The sequence below is a fragment of the Pygocentrus nattereri genome, chromosome 29 (assembly GCF_015220715.1).
Source record: "Pygocentrus nattereri isolate fPygNat1 chromosome 29, fPygNat1.pri, whole genome shotgun sequence".
Classification (NCBI taxonomy): domain Eukaryota; kingdom Metazoa; phylum Chordata; class Actinopteri; order Characiformes; family Serrasalmidae; genus Pygocentrus; species Pygocentrus nattereri.
This window is the reverse complement of record NC_051239.1, coordinates 21,410,875-21,433,910: the sequence shown is the minus strand read 5'-3', so window position 1 is coordinate 21,433,910 and position 23,036 is coordinate 21,410,875. Positions and strand designations below refer to the sequence as shown.

Below are 23,036 nucleotides of genomic sequence, written 5' to 3'. Positions count from 1 at the left end.
TCACTCATTAGTATGTGTGACTTTTTTTTTTTATGCCCGCCACCACCCCCTCCTCTTTGGAGGACAAATTTTTCTTTATTACTGGTATTACAAATTTCTTTTAGTATATGCTGCTGTGGTGGTGTGATGTTACACTAGATTATTCACTTATTCACTGGGAGAACACCATCTATGTGGTGGTGAGCAAGAATGACTCAATGAACATTTACAGGATTTGTAGTCCTAGTACAGGACGGACTAAGACTGTTCATGGAAATTTACTAATGCCAGTGAACTTCTTGCCAGTACCTTCGTGGGGTGAGTCTGGGAATCAGAGCTCCTACAGCGCAGACAGTATAAGCCATAACATATCAATGATTGATGGTCAGACTGATTTGTGCGATGACAGGACAACCCAATGGGTCACTGATTTACAGGACACTCCAGAGCTGGGACAAATTGAGGATACAGAGGACTGGTGCAAAAAGAGAGGGAGAGGCGGTCTTGATTTTGAAGATGGGGCAGGAACCCAACAGGAGGATGATCGGGGTGAACCAGTCATAGGTCTGGATGATACAGCCTCAATCTGGTCTGCAGAAATTTCTCAGAATCAACCACACTCATTGTCATGTCATGGTGACACTGAACATGTTGAGATCAGCTCTACAACCATTAGGTCTCGTAATAACATGGTATCTACAGTTCCAGTAGAAGACACTTTCCCCACGAACACTCTAGAGCCACCTTTACCTTCATCCAGGGTTATTCAAACTGATAAAATATACACCAGGCTAGGACGATTTATTAAACCAGTGAATAGACTCATCCAAACTATGTCTGCTCAAAGCCTTAAACAATTATTAAACTCTCATTAATGAGGTATCAAGGCATTTTTTTCTTTTCTTCTTTCTTTCACATAAACATCTACATAGAATAATCTTTGGGAAGGAAAAGTCTTTTTCTTTAGTTTGTAGGGTCTGACGTTTTGGACATATATAAAAGAGAACTTTGATTTACAAGAGCAAGATCAATATGGATGGATTTTTGCAGCCTTTACTTGAGTGGAGTATGAAAGAAAACTGTAGCCCCACCTTTCATCCTCTTTGGAAAACACCACTGTGAGAGAAATGTGTGTGCTGGCACAGCTGTGTTATTTTAAGTTAAAACACACTTTGTATTTTCCAGTTTTCGACATAAAACGAGTTCATTCAGTCACAAAAACATGATAGCACACACTGGTTATGCTGTTGTGCCGTTAACACCGTGTTTTATGAGGTTTTAGTACGTTTTTATTCGCTGTTGGCCACTGTTAAGGTGGAACGTTAAGGTGGAATACTAATTACGAAGTAGGGATGCTAATATATTTCCTCTTTACTTTTGCTTAATATGACCAGATTAAACCGGCAGTACATGCATTTGCTTGTTTTTAAAGAAGAGCTGTAACTTTTATTCGCAATTTTAGGGTTTATATAGTTCATGTAGTGTAGCAGCTTTGTTGTAATCTGAGTGCACGGTGTTTAACAGGCGCAGCTGAGGGCACGAGAGAGAGAAAAACTAATGAAGCCTGTTTATTCGCCTTTTGTAAACTCTGTGAAAATAAATGCTCCCTCATGTTAAGCCGGTGTGCTGATGTCATCACTTCAACAGTGCATCATTAAAACACTACACAACGCAGAAGTAATCCCGTTACACTGCCATTGTGTAGAGGGAGGGCAACAAACTGCAATCATACAAGCAAACCAAAAAAATTTCAAGGAGGAATAAAGGGGGGGGGGGGGGGGGTAGATACTGGGAAAAAAAAAACAACAGAAGAAAAGTAAACAAAGAAAAAAAAGAGAATAGAAATTCTCAGAGAATTGAGGGTGAACAAAAATTTCCAAAGCTTTCTCTGCATCTAATGTGACTATTGCGGTTTCTGACTTGTGAGTCGATGCATCAGGTTAAGTACTCTGCGCATGTTAGTGGTTAAATGACTTCCTTTGATGAAGCCGGTCTGATCGGGATGTATAAGTGATTGGATAACTGTTTCTATTCTAGTTGCCAAGGTCTTGCTTATAATTTTTATGTTTGTGTTAATGAGTGATAGTGGACAGAGCTGGAGGGTAGGGTGGGGTCTTTGTTAGGTTTGAGATGAAATTATAGCAGTATTCATTTCAGATGGTAAACTCTTGTTATGCTTTATTTTAGCAGTCATTCTATTGAATAGTGGGGCGAGTATTGTCCAGAAGTGTTTATAAAATTCAACAGAAAAGCCATCAGGACCAGGTGCTTTATTATTGTGGTTAAGGGCATTATAAAGTTATTCTACACTGTATTCCCTGACAGTGTGGTGAACTCATTAAAATGATTCTATTTGTAAGCAAAACAGTTCAAACAGCTTAAAACATTAAAGTTCATACAACGATATTCAAGTTTTAATCTCAATAAGCTCAACATTTTCAAGTAAAGACAATCACTAAACTCATTGTTTTTCATTTAATATTTACGGAGGAGCGTCTGATGCAATGCGCTCCTGCATGCCTATTAAATAATAAAATAATTTACTCCCTTTAACTGGATAAGTACATGTTCTGCTCTAAACACTGATATAAAATGCGATTCTTCATGTTTCTGATCTAGCAGCCCAGGAGATAGTGGAGCATTTGGGTCAGGTGTTTCTCTTGTCTAGACCTCTTCTGAAACAGAACATAAGTAAGGTGTTGCAGAAATATTCCACCACTGTCAATGATGCCGTTCTTGAAGAAGTTGTTAGTGTTGTCATGGACAGTAATATTTTTGTCAGGGCAACAGCTGGAGGGGCAGAATTATCCTCCAATAAACGAAGGAAGTCCTATATAGAGAGGTCCTATCCTGTCGTCATGCCTTTCCAGTATGTCATAGAACATGGGCACACAGCTGTGTATGTCCCCATACTCCCAATGATTCAGGAGCTGTTCAAACATACTGATGTATTTGATAAAATTCAAGAAGCATGTTGCTCTCCGCCCAGTCACTACATTACCTACCGAGATGGTTCATACTTTCATGCAAATGAACTGCTGTCACCATCACATGAGCTGAAATTGCCATTAATTTTATATGTTGATGAGAGAGAAGTTTCCAATCCTTTAGGCACTTCAAGACATTCAGACACTGGAAAAAGATGGTGTGTTCATTGAGTCTCTTGGTCAGTGTAAGGCACTGTCTTCTGTGTGCAGGTTCTGCCTGGCTACCCAAGACCAGTTTCGATCTCAGGATGCTTCTGAGGGTGATTTTGTTTTGAGAACCAAAGCAAGCCATGACCTGAATGTTCAGAATGTCACCCAGGGAGAATGTGGCAACAAATTTGGGGTGACAAGTGACTGTTTTAAGACAAGGATTGAATCATTTTCATCCCATCACTGCCCCCCTGATATTCTTCATGACTTCTTGAGGGGATTGTGCCAGTAGAGGTAGCTTTATGCATTCAAGAAATTATCCGTCTTAAGTATTTCACTCTTGACTTTTTGAATCATAGAATTGTGACATTCCCATATGAACATGCAGACAAAGTTGATAAACCAAAGCCAGTTGTGAAGACCTATGCTTCGAAAATGACCATAGGTGGTAATGGGCATGAAAATGCTGCCTTACTCCGGCTACTTCCCTTAATAGTGGGTAATTTAATTCCAGAGGGTGACTGTGCCTGGGCTGTGTTAATGGAATTAAAAGACCTGCTGGACCTAGTCTTGTCCCCAACTTTTACTGAAGAAACAATTCAGTATTTACAAAGTAAAATTAGGGACCACCGACAGATGCTACTTGAGGCCTTTCCCCAGTTTAGACTCTGGCCAAAACACCATTACATTGAACATTACCCAGAACTGATCATTTGGTCGTCTTGTTCACTTGTGGACCATGCGATTTGAGGGTAAACACCGGTTTTTTAAGCAGGTTGTACATGACACTCAAAACTTCAAAAATGTGCTCAAGACACTGACTGTCAGACACCAGCATATGATGGCTTACTATCTTAGTGCTCCAGGGTTCTTCAAACCACATCAGCAAGCATCTGTTGTGACTTCTGTATTGGTTTCAACATTGCCTGAAGTCACACAGCATTACATTAAACAGAAGAGTGACAGTTTTATATATACAGAACATTAAGGGTTACCATTGATGGTACTGATTTTTTTGTTGGCACGTTTGTTTCTACAGGTGTGGAGGGCGGCTTGCCTCAGTTTAGTAAGATTGAAGATATCCTACTTTAAAATAATGACATAGCCTTTACATAGTCTAATTACATAGACCACTTAAGGGCATATAAATTGGCTCCAGATGAACTGATCATTTGCAATGTGTCAAAATTGAATGATTTGTCCCCTTTCTGCTTATAGTGTAGAGGGCCAGTTGCTGTTGACGACAAAGCGGTTTCTGCCACTATATTGAAAAGGTATGGCTTCCTCCACCTCAACTTTTATTTTCTTTTATCCATTCCTAGTGAAGAGAAGTTTTACACAAGAATAAAATGATGTACAACTTGTTGAGCATTACTGAATGCATGGAATATGAAGTAATTTATCTGAAACATCATAATTATAGTGTTTCATTGTTTGCCTCCCATAGATGGCAGAGCCTGAGAATGTTATTAAGAGTCTTCATTGCCACAGATATTGCCCACAAGATTGTGCTTGCTACACAGCCCACATCAGTGGAAGAGCTAATCACCATAACACGAGAGAAATTCAAACCTCATCTTGACTCTACAATACGAAGACCCTGACTTTGGAGGACAGCTCTTTGTTCGGTTGGACATTACAGAACTTCCACAGAAAGCTCTACTAAGAATTCTCAGATCAGAGAGTGATGTTAGCTCAACTGGAACCTCGGACACAGAATTGCTCCCTCATGCCCTGGCACGTATGCAGAGTCTGAGTCAGTCAGGCCTGATGTGTTTCCAGTACCCCTTTTTTCTTATGATGTCGAGTACTACCTTGAAGCTGGAAATACAGAATATCAGAATGCTAGAAAGATGTTGAAACTAACAAGAGCTCAAAAGCATGACATCTTGGAGAACATGGCCAAAACCATGCACTCTTTCAAGGCTTACCCTAGTGATAAAGAAATCGCAAGGGCTGCTGAAGCTCTTGTTACCAAACATCCTTGCCTTACAGAGCCAGGAAGTCATTGTGGGTGGTATGGCTGGAAGATGAGCCTAAGATTCAAGATGGGTAACTATAGCACCAAACTGAGCAGGCCTGGATGTAATGAGGTGGCTGTTAACTCTGGTAAGAGGAGCTGAAATAACCCAGAGAGTGAGTCACCCCACTGCAACATCAAAAGAGCTCGTTGAGCAGAGGTGAACTATCTACCAAATTTCCCAAGAGGAGAGGATGCCTCAAGTCTGGAGCGAATAAGATTGCAAGTGGTAGAAGAAGTATCAAAGGTGGACAGAAATCAACAGATGATAGAGAGACTAATGCAAACTACATATGCGTTACGCCGGAAATGGGTCATTGTCGACAACCCATCGGTCAAGGACTTTCTGGAAAATTGGCCTGCGCTTCGATTAGAGTCACAGGTAAATTCTTTCTTAACCTTCTTGTGTTTCATTTGGTGTATTCATCTATCCTCATATTGGTTTTTGTAGAATCAGTGTTCAATAAAATTTACTTTATTGAAAACTTAATCAGCTTCACAATCTTCTGTAATCCAAAGTCTGTGACAAGACATAGGAATTTCAATTAATAAACTAATTTTAAATGCAGATTGTAATGTGTTGTAAAAACAACAAATTGTACAACTGAACACTTAATCTAATTTGTATTCCTATTGCTGAATGTTTAGGTTTGTGCAGAATTTCACAGGATCACAAATATCAACTTGCGAAGCAAGGTCTATGCAGAGTTGGACAAGCATACACCAAGACTACTGGGTGTCTACCGGCAGAAGGCTGCATGTACTGGGCAAGACTACTGAAGCTCTGAGGAGCATATTTAGTGCTTATGATCTTCTGGTAAGAGACCACATTTGGTATTAATTTTAACGAAGGTATTGCACAAAATTTTCTGCTTTGCTGTGTTTTTCCTCTGCTTCTCTGTTTTGTCCTCTGCTTCCCCGTTACTTTCTATCCTGCATCTCCTGCTGCTTCTGTTGTTTTACTCTTCTCCATCTGCTTCTTCTCATTCCCTCATGTATTCTAAAGAGTTTCACATCTATTTACAGGACCAATGTGATGTTAACCACAGACGTACTGTTGCACTTTGAGCCCTCCCTGTGTTCCTTCGTGAAAATGACTCTGCTTTTTTCAGGACTTGGAACGTAAGTTATTAAATATGTACAGGATGATATTAACAAATATTGCAGGATACCCTTTTATTTTATAAATGCAATGGAATGACATATCTGAATACCCCAGCAAGTAATGGCACTAGGAAGCAACCATATATTGTTCCTGAAATAAAAGCGTGTCCTTTGTGCCCAAAGACAAGGAGTATTTTTTTCCCCACACTTTCTCATGTTAGTTGGTTTAATGTATGCATTAAACATCAGCTATCCAAAAGAACTGACCCACACCTTCAACTTCATTTAGAAAGTCCTCATGGGCTTGGATGACTTTAAACCACTAGCACCCAGGCTGCTAAATCTAAAAAATGATCTGCTAGGGAGGGTGCAATTGGCAAATGATTCAATCCCTCTTGATGGGACCTTTGTAGGTCCTGCATGTTGTAAATGTCTGTTGATTCATCACCTTTCTGTGCTCCTGTTTGTTAAACCTGCTGTTGTGGTAAGTTTAGTTTTTTTTTGCTGGATTATAGTGCCACTTCTTTAAATGCATAGTCCCAGAAATTGTTGTGTTGGAGATTCACAAATATGTTCAGAAAATGAACCAGTTTGTGCTGTTTAAAGTGTTTTTATTTCTTTATTGTTGCAATGGTACAGGCCATTGGACATAGAACTGTTACTGCACCAGTGCATTTTTACTAAGGGCTTACCCAAACAGGCTTAAAATATTTTTGTTTAATACTCTCTCTTTATTTTATTTTGTTTCATGGAAATACTTTTTTCCTTTTCTTGTACTCAGAGCATCCCTATTAATACAGGGCTAGGCCTGTCGTGATTACTAAATTTAGTGGACAATATACTGCCCCAAAGATTATTGCAATTTTGTGCTTAAATGTTTTAACTTCAGCGAGAAGTTTTATTGCACCTCAGCAGATGTTTTATATATTTGTTGAAATGACTGTTTATGGGGTATTGTGTAAATGTACATAATAGCTTGCATTTGTTAAAATAAAAAGTTAATTTGAGCAGATTAAGGTTTCCTTGTATTATATTTATTTTTTGTGAAGGTATTTTGAGTTAAGTTTACTTTGTGGTAATTAGTTTCCTCAAATATTTTAAGTTATGAATTAGATGTATATGAGTATTCGCTAGTTGAAATGTTTGAGTAAATGAAGAGTCTGTCTGATATAATATTTTTAATTTAAACTTAATACAACTTTTTGAGTATTCCAAACTAATAAAATGTATCTTTTGAGTTAATTAAAGTTAACTTAATATTAAAATGTTTTCTGAACTATACTAAGTACAACGTATACAGTTATTTTAAGTAAAGTTACACTGAATTTAAATAGTTCTAAAAATGTAATAATATTGAGTAAAAGCTAATCAGTTTTATGTTTTTTTATGTGCACTGTATTGTGTGTTACATTTTCTTAGATCATGATTTTGGGATAGTGTAGTGGTTAACACCTCTGCCTTGTATGCTGTAGACTGGGGTTCAATCCCCACCTGGGTAAAACACCCTGGGTAAAACACCCTACACTATACCAATAAGAGTCCTTGGGCAAGACTCCTAACACCACCTTGGCCTACTTGTGCAAAAATGATCAAATAAGAGCGTCAGCCAAATGCCGTGAATGTAAATGTATTTTGTTCCCTTCATTGGCTTCCTGTAGCAGCTCGCATCAGATATAAAACCCTGATGTTGGCCTACAAAGCCAAAAATGGTCAAGCTCCTTCCTACTTGAGATCAATGGTGAAAGCTAGATCCGTATCCAGAGACCTTCGTGCTTCAAGTACGGCTCGACTTGACCCACCATCTTGCAGATCACAAGGAAAACATGCCTCCACTCTCTGTCCTGGCACCAAGGTGGTGGAATGAACTTCCCCTAAGTGTCCGAACAGCAGAATCACTTGCTGTCTTTAAACGACGTCTGAAGACCCATCTCTTTACACTACACTTATCTAATCACTAACACTGTCTATTAAAGATCTTCACCTCTTTTTGTTCACTGTATTTTATTACAAACTTTTTTTTCAGCAGGTTTAGTGTTGTGTAGACTCTGTGTTGAGTTGAAGGTATTTTTCTTTAAAATTTCTTTAAAATTATGTCGACCTTTATTAACATGAGATATTCTGAAGTAATGACAAGCACTTTTGTAAGTCGCTCTGGATAAGAGCATCTGCTAAATGCCATAAATGTAAATGTAATCATTTTCAGGTTTATCTGTGGGTTTGTTTAACATCTTATTGATAAGTTCTTAATTTTTTTGTTGTAGATTAGATTCGTTTTCTGTATCTTTCTTTTTCTTATAGGAGGAGTAGGATATTATTTTGCCTCTTAGTACGGCTTTCCCAGTTTCCCAAAGTAGTGTAGGTGACATTTCTGGAGAATCATTTATTTTTTAGGAAGGATGCCCACTCTTTTCCGATAAAACTATCAAATTCTAAATCTTTAAGGAGAGAAGTATTAAGGTGCCATCTGAAAGATTTATATACATAATTTATATTCCACTTGAGTGAAAGGGGTATGGTGACTTATTATAGGGTGGTATATTATGTCTGAGATGTAATAGAGTTACTGGTTAGAAAGAAGTCAATGTGAGAATGTGAGTCGTGAACTGGTGAATAGAAAGAGAATTCTTTGGTCACTGGATGTCCGAGGTGTCAACCATCGCTGAGCCTCAAATCAGTCATAAAGTATTTAATGGTATCTGTTGATTGGCAATTACGGGTGGTGTGTGCACTGTTTTTTCTGTCTAGATATGGGTCCATGATGGTATTGAAGTCAACCCCAATTATAATTGTGGAATCTGATACAGTATAAAGATGAGTGAAAAATTCCTGAAAAAAGAGTGGGCTATCAGTATTTGGGCCAAGTATATTGGAGATGCTAATGTTGATTATGATATACCTAATTTCAGGGTCTGATATACTGGTGTTATATTTTTTGATTTATTAGGATGGAAACACCTCTTTGTTTGAAAGTTGTAGTCAGCTGAGATGTGACTGTACTGTGTTGACTTCAATTTCTGAAGACACAAAAAAACACAGAGAAAAAAAAGCAAAAAAGAAAAATACAATGGGAAGCAAATAATTAACAAGAGAAAAAAAGAAACAAGAATATAAATGTAAGGTTTGGTTTGAGCGGTATAGAGTAACAGACTTTGTTTATATGTTGCGGATATATTTTACATGGTGTGTGAGTCAATGTGGGATCATGTATGCGTCTGCATGAATGATCGCGTGTGTGCACACGTGTGGGAGTGCGCAATGGAGAGAGGGAGAGAGAGAGAGGTTATAGCTTAGCATATGAGTGCACTATGTACATGCGCACATACACACGTGTGTGTGTATATATATATATATATATATATATATATATACACACACACACACACACGTACATATATATATATATATGTACACGTGCATAGAGGGCAATCACAGCTTAATATAAGTTCCACTCCATATGTTGTGTAAGTGTATACCTTGGATATATAGAGAGGAAGAGAGATTTTCCACTGTATAAGTGTGTGCTTGTGACAGAGAGAGAGAGAGAGAGAGAGACAGAGAAGGCATTTTGCCACTATATGACAAATATAACCACAGAGTTAAATTTTATCACAGTAGAATTGGCTGTCGATGTAAAGTTTGTCCACAGAGATAATTGCTCTTTTGCCTTCCTTTATTCTTTTCTGATCGCGTCCAGTATTTCCCATAGAAACTGGTCATTGATTACGAAATCTGTGGCTCAGAGTTCTCTTCCTTTACTCATGATGAACTCTTTGCGTTTATAAACCTGCGACCTTAGCCACGATGGGTCATGGTCATTTGTTGATCTGTTTTCTCCCTCCTCATCGGTGTGCATGTGTGACTTACCAGTACAGAGAGCAGGAGGCAAGCCAATACAGAGCAGGTACTGGAACACCATAAGGCTGGCGGTAAAACAGCAATATTTAGGCCACATCTCCCCAATGGCCTTCCTGCGGCGACGTCCCAAAACTACGATCAGAGCGAATGAGTGCAGAATAGCGTAGAAGTCCATCCTCTGACCTATAACGTTCACTGCCACCACAAAGGACATCTGACACAATCAAAAAGCAGACAGCAGATAGGTTCCTGATTATGCAGGACATACACTCATACAATTAATCACCTGTGTCAACAGAAAAGTAAAAAACTCCTGCAGCAAGGCTGGACATTAAAGGAGCAATATGTACTACTGACAGCAAGAGTTTAAAATGGGTACTACATTCCAAACTCAAAATATTGGAGAGAGTTCTCTGCCGGCCCCCTTCTCGCCAGACTCAAAGCTCACGCAGGCTGCCAAGTTGAAGACCTTGAACCAACACAAAAGTGCGCAATGTGAAACTTTGACAGCATTAAACATTGACAACAGTAAACGACGATGAGTCATATACTGTAAGCTGATCAACTAATGTATACATTTGCAGTGTTTTTATTGTTTGCAAATTATAAACCACCTCATGTGATTTACAATGTTAGCTAGATGTATGACTGGCTACGTACTGTAGCCAAAGCTAAGCCTGTTATCCCGAAAAAAGTCCACTGCTCTGAAAATACTCATTGAAACTGAAGTCAGCTTTTTTTGTTAGAATTTTTCCATTGTACTTTAAATAGTTCAGAAGTTACATTCACCCACACAATTCACCAGCTTCCACTAGAATGTAACCTCTGCACCATTTAAGGTGGAATGGGAAAATTAGAACAAGAAGATGGCGAATAGGACGCTTACTTCAGTCTCATCTGCCTTGATAACCCTGCAGCACACTGCAGGCAACTTCATATCTGGCAATCCGACATGTCAAAATGGTGGTGGGAAATAGACTGAAAATAACAAATTTCAAGGTAGAACATATTGCCTCTAGTACTGTTGTTGGAGAAGCCAGTATTTCAACATTAGAACATAATTACAACATTCCAAATAACATTACATTTGGAGATGGGTAGAAATGTTATTCAAATAACATTACAACATAAATGTTTCTTTAATATCTGATGACATAATAGTCCTTTTATGATTTAGCACAGTAAATATATTACATATTGTAACTGCTGTCAAAGTCAGTTGTGCAGTTTGAGTTCATGATTTAATTCTGTTGGTTGACAAACAAGTACAAATTCATTTCTCCAAAGGGCTCTTGTATAAGCCCTAGCAGAACCAATATTTTGTATGATAGTTTTAGGTTGGACACTAAGTTCCCGCACTTAATGCAGGCAGATTTCAGCCTACTCAATTTAAATGGTGTAGCTTTTTCAGTTTTCTACAACAATCCTGCCTGTATGTCTCTTTCTTTCCCTCTTTCACTCTCTCTCAGCTTCACCTTCTTCTCCACAACACTGGCAAAAAACTGTGACTAGAGCTTACAGTGGCTCGTGAGTAGCACTCATATTGAAATATGCTAATTTTCCTCAGCCCTTCAATCACTGCTTAGCAACCGTTGCTAGCTGCTTTTCAGCATGTATGTTTATATTTTGGTCAAGAGATGACCCTTTGTGACTTTTAGATCCCATGGGTGGAGTGTTCTCTACCCATCTCCAAAGCCAGAGATGTAGTAAACCTGTGCAGTTTCCAAACACACTCAATTTACAAGTCATTTCATTTTCATTACAGTCATAACTGGTAATATGAGCTACTTTAAATTATTGAATAATAAAGAGTGCAACTCCACACGGGAACATGAAAATCCGATACTGAGCGGATTGTTTGGTTGAGATCAACTTTGTATTTTTTGATTGTTTGGTTAAGAGAAACTCTGTTAAGCTACTGTTTTAACCATGTTATCTGTGCAGTAATTTAAATTTAGTAAATAGACAAATTAATTAAACCCACCTCAATACCATCATACAAGTGAGAAAGCTGGTGTGACTTCAGTGTTGTACATACCGCAGCAGCATTTAGATTTTTTTTTTTTACTTTGCTATTTTTAATGTATAGAAAGGCTCAATCCAGGGATATTAAAAATGACCAGATGGTTTCTGTTAGCGGTTAGCAGTTTGAGTGTGTGTGTGTGTGTGTGTGTGTGTGTATAAAATGGACAATGAATATATAGACAAGGAGGTGGTTTTAATGGTATGGCTGACCAGTGTAGTTTTAATGTCTGTAAAATGTTCTGATGAGGCTTCCAACATATTCTACCTATAGCTTTATGTAAGAAGCTTGTAAATATGCACTACAGTAGGACGTTTCGCCTTGGTAGAACAATTCTCAATATCAGACAAGCACACAAGTGTTAATGCCCAGCCGTGCAACAGGGGGGTGTAAATATTTGCTGTACCTCAAGGCCAAACTTGTAGAAGAAATAATTGCAGAAGTACTTGAGGCAGGGCAGGACACCATGGTCCAGGTGTTGCCAAGTCACATTTTGGAAAATTGCACCTTTTGAAGGGGTCTTTAAGTCATTGTGGAGACGGTGGTAAAGCTGGTGCCGATGGATAGTCACATCAAACACGAGGAGGCCCAGTATTAACAGATGATTCTATGCAAACATTCACATAGCATAATGACTTGAGCTCACACTTTCATAGGTGACACATTCCAAATCAGCCAGTTCTTCTTTATAATGGCTATTTAACCTAAAACAAGTCATATTCTGTCAGTTCTGTACACAATTGTGTGATCAAGCTGTTTGAACAAGCATGAAGAAATTAATTTCAGCAGTTAATTATTTTCCTATGGGGTGTGTAAATGTGTCAAACAGTTCAACAGTAGAAAATGCTGGATATTCATTTGTGACAATATTGGATACATCTATCTACCTATCATCTAGCTAGCCAGCTATCAAGGAAAAAAGTCTGGTAGTATTCTCAGTTTGGTATTCATGTTATTTACATCTTTTGTATAGCTTCATCATATTGTTCACTCAATTGTAACATGTATCTAAGCTTATGTCCTGTTAATAAATCAATATGCGTTATCTTAAAACATTGTGAAGATTAACCTACTGATCAGCACTGCATAACACCACATAGACTGTTAATGTTAACAGTTTTATGTCTATTAGTCCTTTAAATACACTGTCAACCAGGAGTACACAGTCAGTGGTGGGAATTGAACCCACTACCTTTTTTGTATTTACAAAGGTGACATTAAAGTAATTCTGAAGTGTTATTTCTAGCATGCTACTTTAAAAACACTTTAAGTATTTTTGTATTTGTAAATGAATACATAAAAATATGCAGCATACCCACAGGCAGGGCAGGATGGAATTCTCACATTTTCTTAGACCCCCTATCCACAAAGCTGGGTCCACTGGTTCCACATATAAAACTGATTTCTGTAAAAGGTGAGCCACATTCCCACTGTACCAGCTCCCATTGGAGACCTGTAAGTCCTAAAAACCATGGTAAAAAACACTCAAACATACAGTATATAAAATTCTTCTAAATACAGATTTATGTTGTTTTTGTAAATATTTGTCTCTGATTAATACATTTTAATAAAATTTTAAAATCTGCCTATTAAGAGGCACTATCATTGTTAAAAATGTTATGTTAGAGGAGTTGTGCTGAGAGCAGGCATTTTTAGGTGAATTTTGGCAAATTTATACAGAGCAACAGCAACATAAATCAGCAAACTCACAGTAGTGCAGTTGAGCGAATACTCAGATGGTTTGATGAATTTGAGCTGATACATCATTTTGCACACAACCATCACACAGGCCCACACAGAGGACATGGCGGAGGCCACCGGTCGCAGTCTTGAATATGGCACAGCAAATGTCCACAACACCAGAAACAGATAGTTCATCAAAGAAACCTGGAAAATACAAATTTATTTGATATGGAGAAGGAGTTTTAGAGCAGCTGTGTCAAGTTTGTAGGTTTGTAGGTAATTTAGGCCTCTGTTCCACTGTAGGCTTGATTTAAATTCATATGGAACAGGTTCACTTCAACACCAGCCATTCAGCTTCTGTCCCTCAGATTGGAATTTCCATCTAAAACAGCATCAGTGTAGCTTCTGTTAGCCTGTATCAGACCTTTTCTGCAGTGAGCAGAGCTGTTAGCATGCTGCACTAATACAAACCACTCCACTCTCCTGGTAGCAGAAGCTGAACTTCCTTGTTTTGTGGTGGTGTAAATAATGTAGGATGAAGTAGCACAATACCACTGTAAACATAGAACCAATCAGCAAATAGTTTAATCATTAAGTCATCCCACTGAAAATTTCTGTGAGCTTGATAATTTCTTGGGCTTGGTAATCTAATCGTGCCAAGAAAACCATGCTGGGCAAGGTTTGCAAGCGCTCTGAGTTGAACCATGTATGTGTGAAAATGGTTCATCTCCATGCATCAGTCCCACAGAGGAAAAGAAGTCTTACAGAACCTGAGATATATTAAATTGAACATATTTTATCCTAGGTAACTTCACTAATTGAGTTAATAATAATAAAATAAAATAAAAAACGTCTACTTTGAGTTAAGTGTTTATATATATGCTTTATATATATATGCTTTATATAAATCAATTCCACTTGATAATGTATGCCCACCAGCTGAAAGACAATGTTCAATGCAACTATTACACGGCATTACTAAAACTGAAAGCTTGTGGATTGTAAGTGTTTGGTACTTGTATGTCTGACCTCTTTCAGGCTGACCCAGATGATGCCTGTAGCAACAAGTTTGAGGCTGTGGAGCTCTAGCAACCTCCAGCAAAACTCCTGACCTCTATTCAACCACAGCAGAATTTGTAGCATCAACTCACTTATCCGGTCCACCACTAACAGCCACTTGTTTCCCACTGGTTCTGAAATAAACACACTGATAAATATTAATACACAATCACGCAAAGGTAATTAAAACAAGGGGAAAGACATTTCTGATATGCAAATAGATGGAGCCAGGAGCCAATATAATCTTGTCTCTTGTGCCAGTCTCTCAAGCAACAGATTAAACAAAATTTTAATATGCTGATTCTATCCTATTTGAATACATCAAAACTCAAAATAGCTGATAAATGTGGGATATATCCTATTTTGAGCAACTTATTTCGGTATATGTCTCATGATACCAGGTGGAAATGCCATGAGACTTGTGAAAACACAAAACATTCTCTTTTATGTGACTTGATCGACTTAGATAATGATGTTATTTTACTCTAATAGTAGAAGCTGCATAGCTTAGAATGTTGTAGCAATTTAAGAAATGTAAGAAATGTAATGTGTGAAAAAAGTGACAGGTCAGAAGTGCTCATGTTTTAGATGGACCTAAGCCGATGTGGATAAGAACAACAATTACAATAGGAATGCTGCTGGATTATGAAGGTTTCTTCTCAAAAGGACCACCTGGAAAAAATGGGATTTAATGTTACTATAGGATTGTTCATATACATTTCTTACCTTCTCTTTCTGTATCCTCACTCTGTTCACTGACTAATGAGTCCAATAAATCATCTCCCTCTCCACTTAGCTGCTCCTTGACCAACCTGTCAGAGTATTAAGATGTTATTTTAAGGTTTTACAAATATTACAGATTGGCAATGATGGGGAAATAAAGTGGAACAATAACAAGGTTAGACATCTTTACCTTTTCTGGAATTTTTCAATGTTTTCTTTCACCCTGAAATGAATAAAAGTATTTTCTGAGCAAATAAAGATACCAAATAAACCAGTCATACAGATCATGAAATTCTATGAAATTAAAAGCAATGCTTGAATGGATATTCCATATACATGTATACATGTGCACAGCATTCTTCACCAGTCAGTAAAGGTGCAACAATCTCAACACAATATTAGAGCTGGAAACGGCATGTAAGAACTTAAAATTGTATCGCCCTAAGCCTCATTTATAAAATATTGATATGCATGGATTTAATCTTAAAATGGTGCTATTCCAAAGCTATTCTGAATGCTCAAATGCAACTGTAAGGTGTGTGCACGCAACAGAGAAAAAAAAAACTGGGCCTGCAAAACTGACAAATCTACTAAACAAATCCAACAAAACAAACCCAAGCCCAACCAGAGCCCAGTGTCATACATCAAAACCTGGCCCGAGGCTCCCGAGTGGCGCAATCGTCTAAGTGTTCGCCCTATCATCAGGAGATTCAGGTCGATCACTGGTGATGCTACAGCCATCCGTAGCTGGGAGTCCAAGAAAGCACAATTGGCCTCGCTCTCTCTGGGTACATAGGATAGCCCCCCTTCTCCCCCATCACTCAACACAATGCTTGTCAGTGCAGGCATCTGTTAGCCGATGTAACAGATCTGGCAGTTGACACCTAATAAATTGCTTCAATTATAAATAAATTGTTCAATTGCTTCTTAACACAAATGGCTAATCAGCCAATCACATGGCCACAACTCAATGCATTTAGGCAATTAACTTGCTGAAGTGCAAACCGAGCATCAGAATGGGGAAGAAATGTGATTTAAGTGAACATGGCATGGTTGTTGGTGCTAGACGGGCTGGTATGAATATTTCAGAAACTGTTGATCTACTGGGATTTTCACGCACAACCATCTCTAAGGTTTACAGAGAACGGTCCGAGAAAGAGAAAATATCCAGTGAGCGGTCAGTTGTGTGGACGAAAATGCCTTGTTGATGTGAGAGGTCAGAGGAGAACGGGCAGACTGGTTTGAGATGATACAAAGGCATCAGTAACTCAAATAACCACTGGTTACAACCAAGGAATGCAGAATACCATCTCTGAATGCACAACACGTCCTTGAAGAAGATCGGCTACAGCAGCAAAAGACCACACCGGGTGCCACTCCTGTCAGCTTAGAACAGGAAACCGAGACTACAATTTGCACAGGCTCACCGAAAAAGGACAACAGAAGATTAGAAAAATGTTGCCTGGTCTGACGAGTCTCGATTTCAGCTGTGACATTCAGGTGGTAGGGTGGCACAAACAACATGAAAGCATGGATCCATCCTGCATTGTATCAATGGTTCAGGCTGGTGGTGGTGATGTAATGGAGTGGGGGATATTTTCTTGGCACACTTTGGACCCCTTAGTACCAATTGAGCATCATTTAAATGCCGCAGGCCACCTGAGTATTGTTGCTGACCATGTCCATCCCTTTATGACCACAGTGTACCTATCTTCTGATGGCTACTTCCAGCAGGATAATGTACCATGTCACAAAGCTCATATCATCTCAAACTGGTTTCTTGTACATGACAATTCACTGTACTCCAATGGCCTCCACAGTCACCAGATCTCAATCCCATAGGGCACCTTTGGGATGTGATGGAATGGGAGATTGGCATCATAGATGTGCAGCAGACAAATCTGCATCAACAGCATGATGCTATCATGTCAATATGGACCAAAATCTCTGAGGAATGTTTCCAACACTTTGTTGAAAGTATGCTATGAAGAATTAAGGCAGTTCTGAAGGCAAAAGGGGGTCCAACCTTTTACTAGCAAGGTGTACCTAATAAAGTGACCAGTGAGTGTAGGTGTGAGTAAAACCAGAAGGGGTACTGAAATGGGACCAGAGTAAAAAAGTAGTTTAGGGGTGGGCCTAATGCTATAGATGCACTCATGTTTTTCTGAGGTTACTTATGAATTCTAGGGGTTGCACTTCTTAGGGATTATTTTATTAATGGAAATTGAATGGAATCTTGACCTCAGATATATCTATATATATATATATATATATATATATACATACATACATACATACACCTATCTATATTGATAGATAACGTGCCACAACTTGGCCCATTTCTAAACTGCTTCATTAAAAGAGACAAATCAGCACATCATTATAAACTATTAACCATTTTTAAACTATTTATATTATAAAATATTTTTCAATGGTACAAAATGAAGTAAGGTTTATTCAGAAGTGATGGGTGAAATGAAATGAACAAAATACATAGTTGCACTAGTAATGAATGAACTTACGTATCTGATATCAAGGTCAGTGTCTCTCTCAGTTCTTCTTCTCTGAATTAAAATCAGTTCAGACATGATGATTAAAGTTCACATCTATGTTGACATTCTACAGTTTTGAGGTAAAATTAGGTCCATCAACAAACTTAGTCAGACTCTTTTTTGCTATTTACTGTAGTGACATATTCTAATATTGAACTGTGGAACCCAAACAACTTCTGTACTTCTATGTGAGCAACATCTTAAATTACTACACTCTATTCAAACAATAACTAAAAACAATATGCAGCACATAGCCCTGTTCACAATGTTTGTGTAGAGCTTATGTTCATTTTCACAGTGATGGTAAGATCTGTGCTTTAAATAAACAGATTGGGCCGGTTTCTTTGCATCTTAATGTTAAGATCATCTCAACTGATAGAGAGAGTGTTCAGTGTGATGAGCTTGAGCTACCATTTAAGAACAATCTTTGGGCTAATGCCTTTGGAAAATCCATCTCTGATTTTTAAACACTTTTGAGCTTGACTTCAAACCTCAACATTGCTGATCAGTGCTATGGAAATCACGCTGCTTTGAAACTGGGCACTTTTTGTTGTACAGCCTCTCTGTTGAAAACTGGCACAGCATCTGTGTTTGGTCAATATCAATTTCTGTGGGAGTGTTTGACCCACCTGGTTGCACCATTACGCACAGGTACATTCTGTAGGTCGGTGAGAGAGAGGAAGTCACTATTGAAGTAGTGCAGCTGTAGGATGCAGGCCAGTAGAAAGGCAGCAGGAAGCAAGATCTGTGCAAACAACTCCACCATGTCAAACTGCTCTAGGCCCAGGTCCCGCAGCCTGACAATGCCATAAAAACGTAAGGTCATTGTAACTCTTAGTACATCCGGATAGCTATCACTTCCTTAATATATGCTCTTAAGGAAGATCACATATGCATTATTTGTCATTGTATCTACAAATTGTACACTTAGAGGCTTATCATTCAGTTGTAAACAAAACAGTTTATCATAAAACCAGTATAAAACCACAATTACTTAGCAATGGACTTTATATTAGGCTATAAATCATGTTATACTCTTGTAATGTTAGTTAGAAGCTAAAAACAGCCAGTTTCCTACAATTTCACAATGTCATGCCTTTTCTTTAAAAGACTGGAGCCAAAAAAGTTAGTTATAGACATTAAAATGGCAAACAATGTTTACAGAAATAGAAACATTCATTTGTTTAGCCATAGTTTTGACTGTTGAATGTCATGGGAACCCTCGTCTCCTGATGCTAGAGCTGAGTCGGGCGTTGATGGCGGCTTGGCGCGTGGTAGCAGCACAGATGAGGTAGTTAGTAAAATTACAGCTGAGGTCCTCAAGGGAAAGGAGACTTTCTTCGACAAGAAGATAGACCCAGTGCTACAGAGGCTGGAAGTTTGTGCTGCCGAAATTGCCAGGGTAGAATCCAGAATTACTGAAGCAGAGGCGCGTATATCGGATTCGGACGACATGGTGACGAACCACGCGGCCAAATTGAGCGATTTGGAGAGAAAGTTGACGGTGTAACATTCGCATCATGGGCTTACCAGAGGGAGCCGAGGGGAGTAATCCAACCTCATTTTTTAAGACCTGGATTCCTCAGCTAGTGAACATCCCATTCAAGGATGGATGCGTGAAGCTGGATAGATGCCACCGCGCTCCCACTCGCCACCCGCTACAAGGACAGCGTCCCCACGCAGTTATTGTGAAGTTCCACAATTTCCAAGATAAAGTCTTGATTATGCAGGCAGCACGAAGAGCACGGGGGCTGACTTATAAAGGTTGCCACATTTCGGTGTATGAGGACTTTTCGGCCGCGGTGGTCAGGAAGCAGCAGGAGTTTCACCTGGTCAAGCAGTAGCTAAGGGATCAAGGAATCCCTTTTGCTATGTTATACCCAGCAGTGCTCCGTGTCAGCCACAACGGCCAGGAGAAATTCTTCAGACAACCGCAAGATGTTGTTACCTTCCTCAGAAGCACTTTTTACAGAACTTTTTACAGAGTTTGGGCAAAAATGCCCATAGCCTACCCCAAACGGTTTGTTCTGATTACTTCACATGTACAAAGTTTTTGTTCTCTGAGAAGCGTTTTTATCCTCTTTTCTTTTTCTTTGTTTTATTATGTTTATCCTTATAATCCGGGAGTAAGGATCTTTGAAACTGCAGTCAGAGAGGAAAAGATAACATATATGGGAATATATACATATATTTTAATATATGAGTGATAAGGCTAGACTTAAAGTATGCTGTTGGAATGTAAGAGGAATACACAACCCGATTAAGAGAAAAAAGATACTTAGTTTCCTTAAGAAATCAGGGGTTCACATAGCACTGTTGCAAGAGACCCATCTTTCTGATAAAGAACATTTAAAATTGAAGAGAGATTGGGTGGGGGATGTGTATGGAGCTTCCTTTGGTAGCAAAAGTAGAGGAGTTGTCCTTTTAGTTCATAAACGGCTGCCACTCTCAGAGGTACAGACCATCTCTGATAAAGCTGGTAGATATATTATTTTAAAGGGTTCTCTGTATGGCCAGGCAGTCTCATTTGTGAATGTATACTTCCCACCCGTGCAAACAAATGATTTTATTTCCCTTGTTTTCTCTAAATTTGCAGATTGGATTTGTGATAATACCATGATTGCTGGGGATTTTAACTGTTATTTCTCTTCCCAGCTGAAAAGATCTCCCCCATCAAGAATTTACATTCTTTTCCCCAGTTCACAAATCTAGCAGCAGAATTGATTTCATATTAACTCCTAAAGTGTCACTGCAAAAGATGCATGCATGTTCGATAGGAGACATTATAATCTCAGATCATGCCGCGGTGTTTATTGAGATGAATATCCCTAATATGGCAGCCCAGAGTAGGGCATGGCGTTGTAATCCATTTCTAGTGCATGATCCTGATTTTAAGAAATACTTAAGCATTCTAGGATATTTCTTTAAAGACAATAATACACCAGATGTCTCACCTAGTATATTATGGGATACAGCTAAAGCCTATATTCGAGGTTTGGTGATAGCCTACACAGCTAGTCAAAGAAAGAATAGTAGACTAGAACAGAGGAAGTTGGAGCTTGAATTATATGATATACAGCAGAGGTTTAATGATTTACCATCAGATGAACTGCTAAGTGAATTACAGACAGTTAAATCCTCCTTAGAGGCAATATTGACAAAGAAGGCAGAAAAATCTATCTTCTTTGCTAGGCAGCACATGTACGAGTTCGCAAATAAACCCAATAGATACCTGGCCAATTTATTAAGAAGCAGATCATATAACCAAAGCATATCTGGGATTAAAGATACAAAGGGGAACCTTAAATATGCCAACAACAAAATAAACAACATTTTTAGGGATTTTTATAAACAGTTATATTCATCTCAATTAAAATCTGACTCTAGGGAGGCTATGATTTTTTTTTTTTTTCAAAATTGGATCTTCCTAAAGTATCTGTTCAGCAAAAAGAAGATCAATGTAGACCAATAAGTGTTGGGGAGATAAAGAGAACTATTATGTTGCTGCCTAATATCAAAACACCAGGTCCGGATGGGCTTAATGCAGAATTGTATAAAGGATTTGTAGACACATTAATATCACCTCTACATGAAATTATAAAATTTTCATTCATGTCAGGATCCCTACCCACCTCTTTAAGAGAAGCTAATATTTCGTTAGTGCTAAAAAAAGGTAAACCACCAGAAGAATGTTCCTCCTACAGACCGATCTCTGTTTTGAAAATAGACTTTAAATTATTAGCTAAAATTCTTGCCCTAAGATTAGAAAAGGTTTTGCCATCTCTCGTCGCTAATGATCAAACAGGGTTTGTTCAGGGCAGATATTCTTCACATAACGTCAGGAGGCTACTAAATATCATTCAACATGCATCTTCCTATTGCCCAGAGTCTTTAGTTATTTCACTCAACACTGAGAAAGCCTTTGATCACCTGGAATGGCCTTATTTAATTTTTACCTTGTCTAAATTTGATTTGGGGGATAATTTTATCAAATGGATACAGATTTTTTACACTTCCCCATCTTCAGCTGTTATAACAAATGGCTGTAGGTCTACAAATTTTAATATCGGTCGTGGTACTAGACAGGGCTGCCCGATGAGTGCATTATTATTCTCACTTGCTATGGAACCTCTTGCTACAGCCATAAGGCAGAATATGGACATTCAAGGTATTACTCTGGGGAATCTCCAGCATAAAATTTCCTTATATGCTGACGATGTTCTATTATTTGTAAGTTCTCCAAAGCAGTCGATCCCTAGATTACTAGAGATCATTAATACATATGGTGCATTCTCTGGTTACAAAATTAATTTCTCTAAAAGTGAAGCCATGGCTCTCAAGAATTCTTCTGATATAAATCCAAGCGTCTCCGTCAGGTTTTACGTATTTAGGGATAAAAATTTCTCCCCAGCTAAAAGATCTCTTCAAACTTAACTTTGCTCCTCTTCTTTCGGCTGTTAAAAGTGACTTAGACAGATGGCGCAATTTACCCTTATCTTTGTTTGGGCGAATTCATTTAATTAAAATGAATATCCTACCATGGTTTTTGTATATCTTTCAAATGATCCCAGTGCTTCTATCAAGAAAAAAATAAATGGTACCCTAATTTCTTTTATCTGGTGAGGAAGAAGACCAAGATTAAGGTATAGCTTTCTAAGTCTACCTTTGAAACTGGGAGGTTTAGCAGCACCTTCACTGAAACTCTATCAGCTGTCAGCACATCTTAAATATATTCTAGAATGGTTTATCAATGATCCCAATTGGACTTGGATTAGCTCTGAGACAGCTTCGCTAAAGAATATTCCCCTTCATAATCTTCTTTATACATCTCAGGCTCCTGTTGCAGAAGTAACAAGAAACAGTATGATACTGAAGAACATGGTTTATACCTGGAAGCAAGT

General features: G+C 38.4%; 1 protein-coding gene across 1 annotated transcript in view; it reads right to left on the bottom strand.

Moving 5' to 3' along the window:
- The window catches only part of si:dkey-11f4.7 (piezo-type mechanosensitive ion channel component 2), a 119,336-nt gene that overhangs the window by 45,626 nt on the left and 50,674 nt on the right, over nucleotides 1-23,036 (bottom strand). Inside the window, exons 16-24 of the mRNA XM_037536046.1 lie at nucleotides 18,765-18,932; nucleotides 18,106-18,147; nucleotides 15,774-15,806; nucleotides 15,587-15,672; nucleotides 14,831-14,994; nucleotides 13,829-14,005; nucleotides 13,434-13,580; nucleotides 12,525-12,725; nucleotides 10,105-10,309 (exon numbers count right to left, since the gene is read on the bottom strand). Of these exons, the coding sequence (XP_037391943.1) occupies nucleotides 10,105-10,309; nucleotides 12,525-12,725; nucleotides 13,434-13,580; nucleotides 13,829-14,005; nucleotides 14,831-14,994; nucleotides 15,587-15,672; nucleotides 15,774-15,806; nucleotides 18,106-18,147; nucleotides 18,765-18,932 (1,223 nt within the window). The remainder of the gene's footprint in view (nucleotides 1-10,104; nucleotides 10,310-12,524; nucleotides 12,726-13,433; nucleotides 13,581-13,828; nucleotides 14,006-14,830; nucleotides 14,995-15,586; nucleotides 15,673-15,773; nucleotides 15,807-18,105; nucleotides 18,148-18,764; nucleotides 18,933-23,036) is intronic.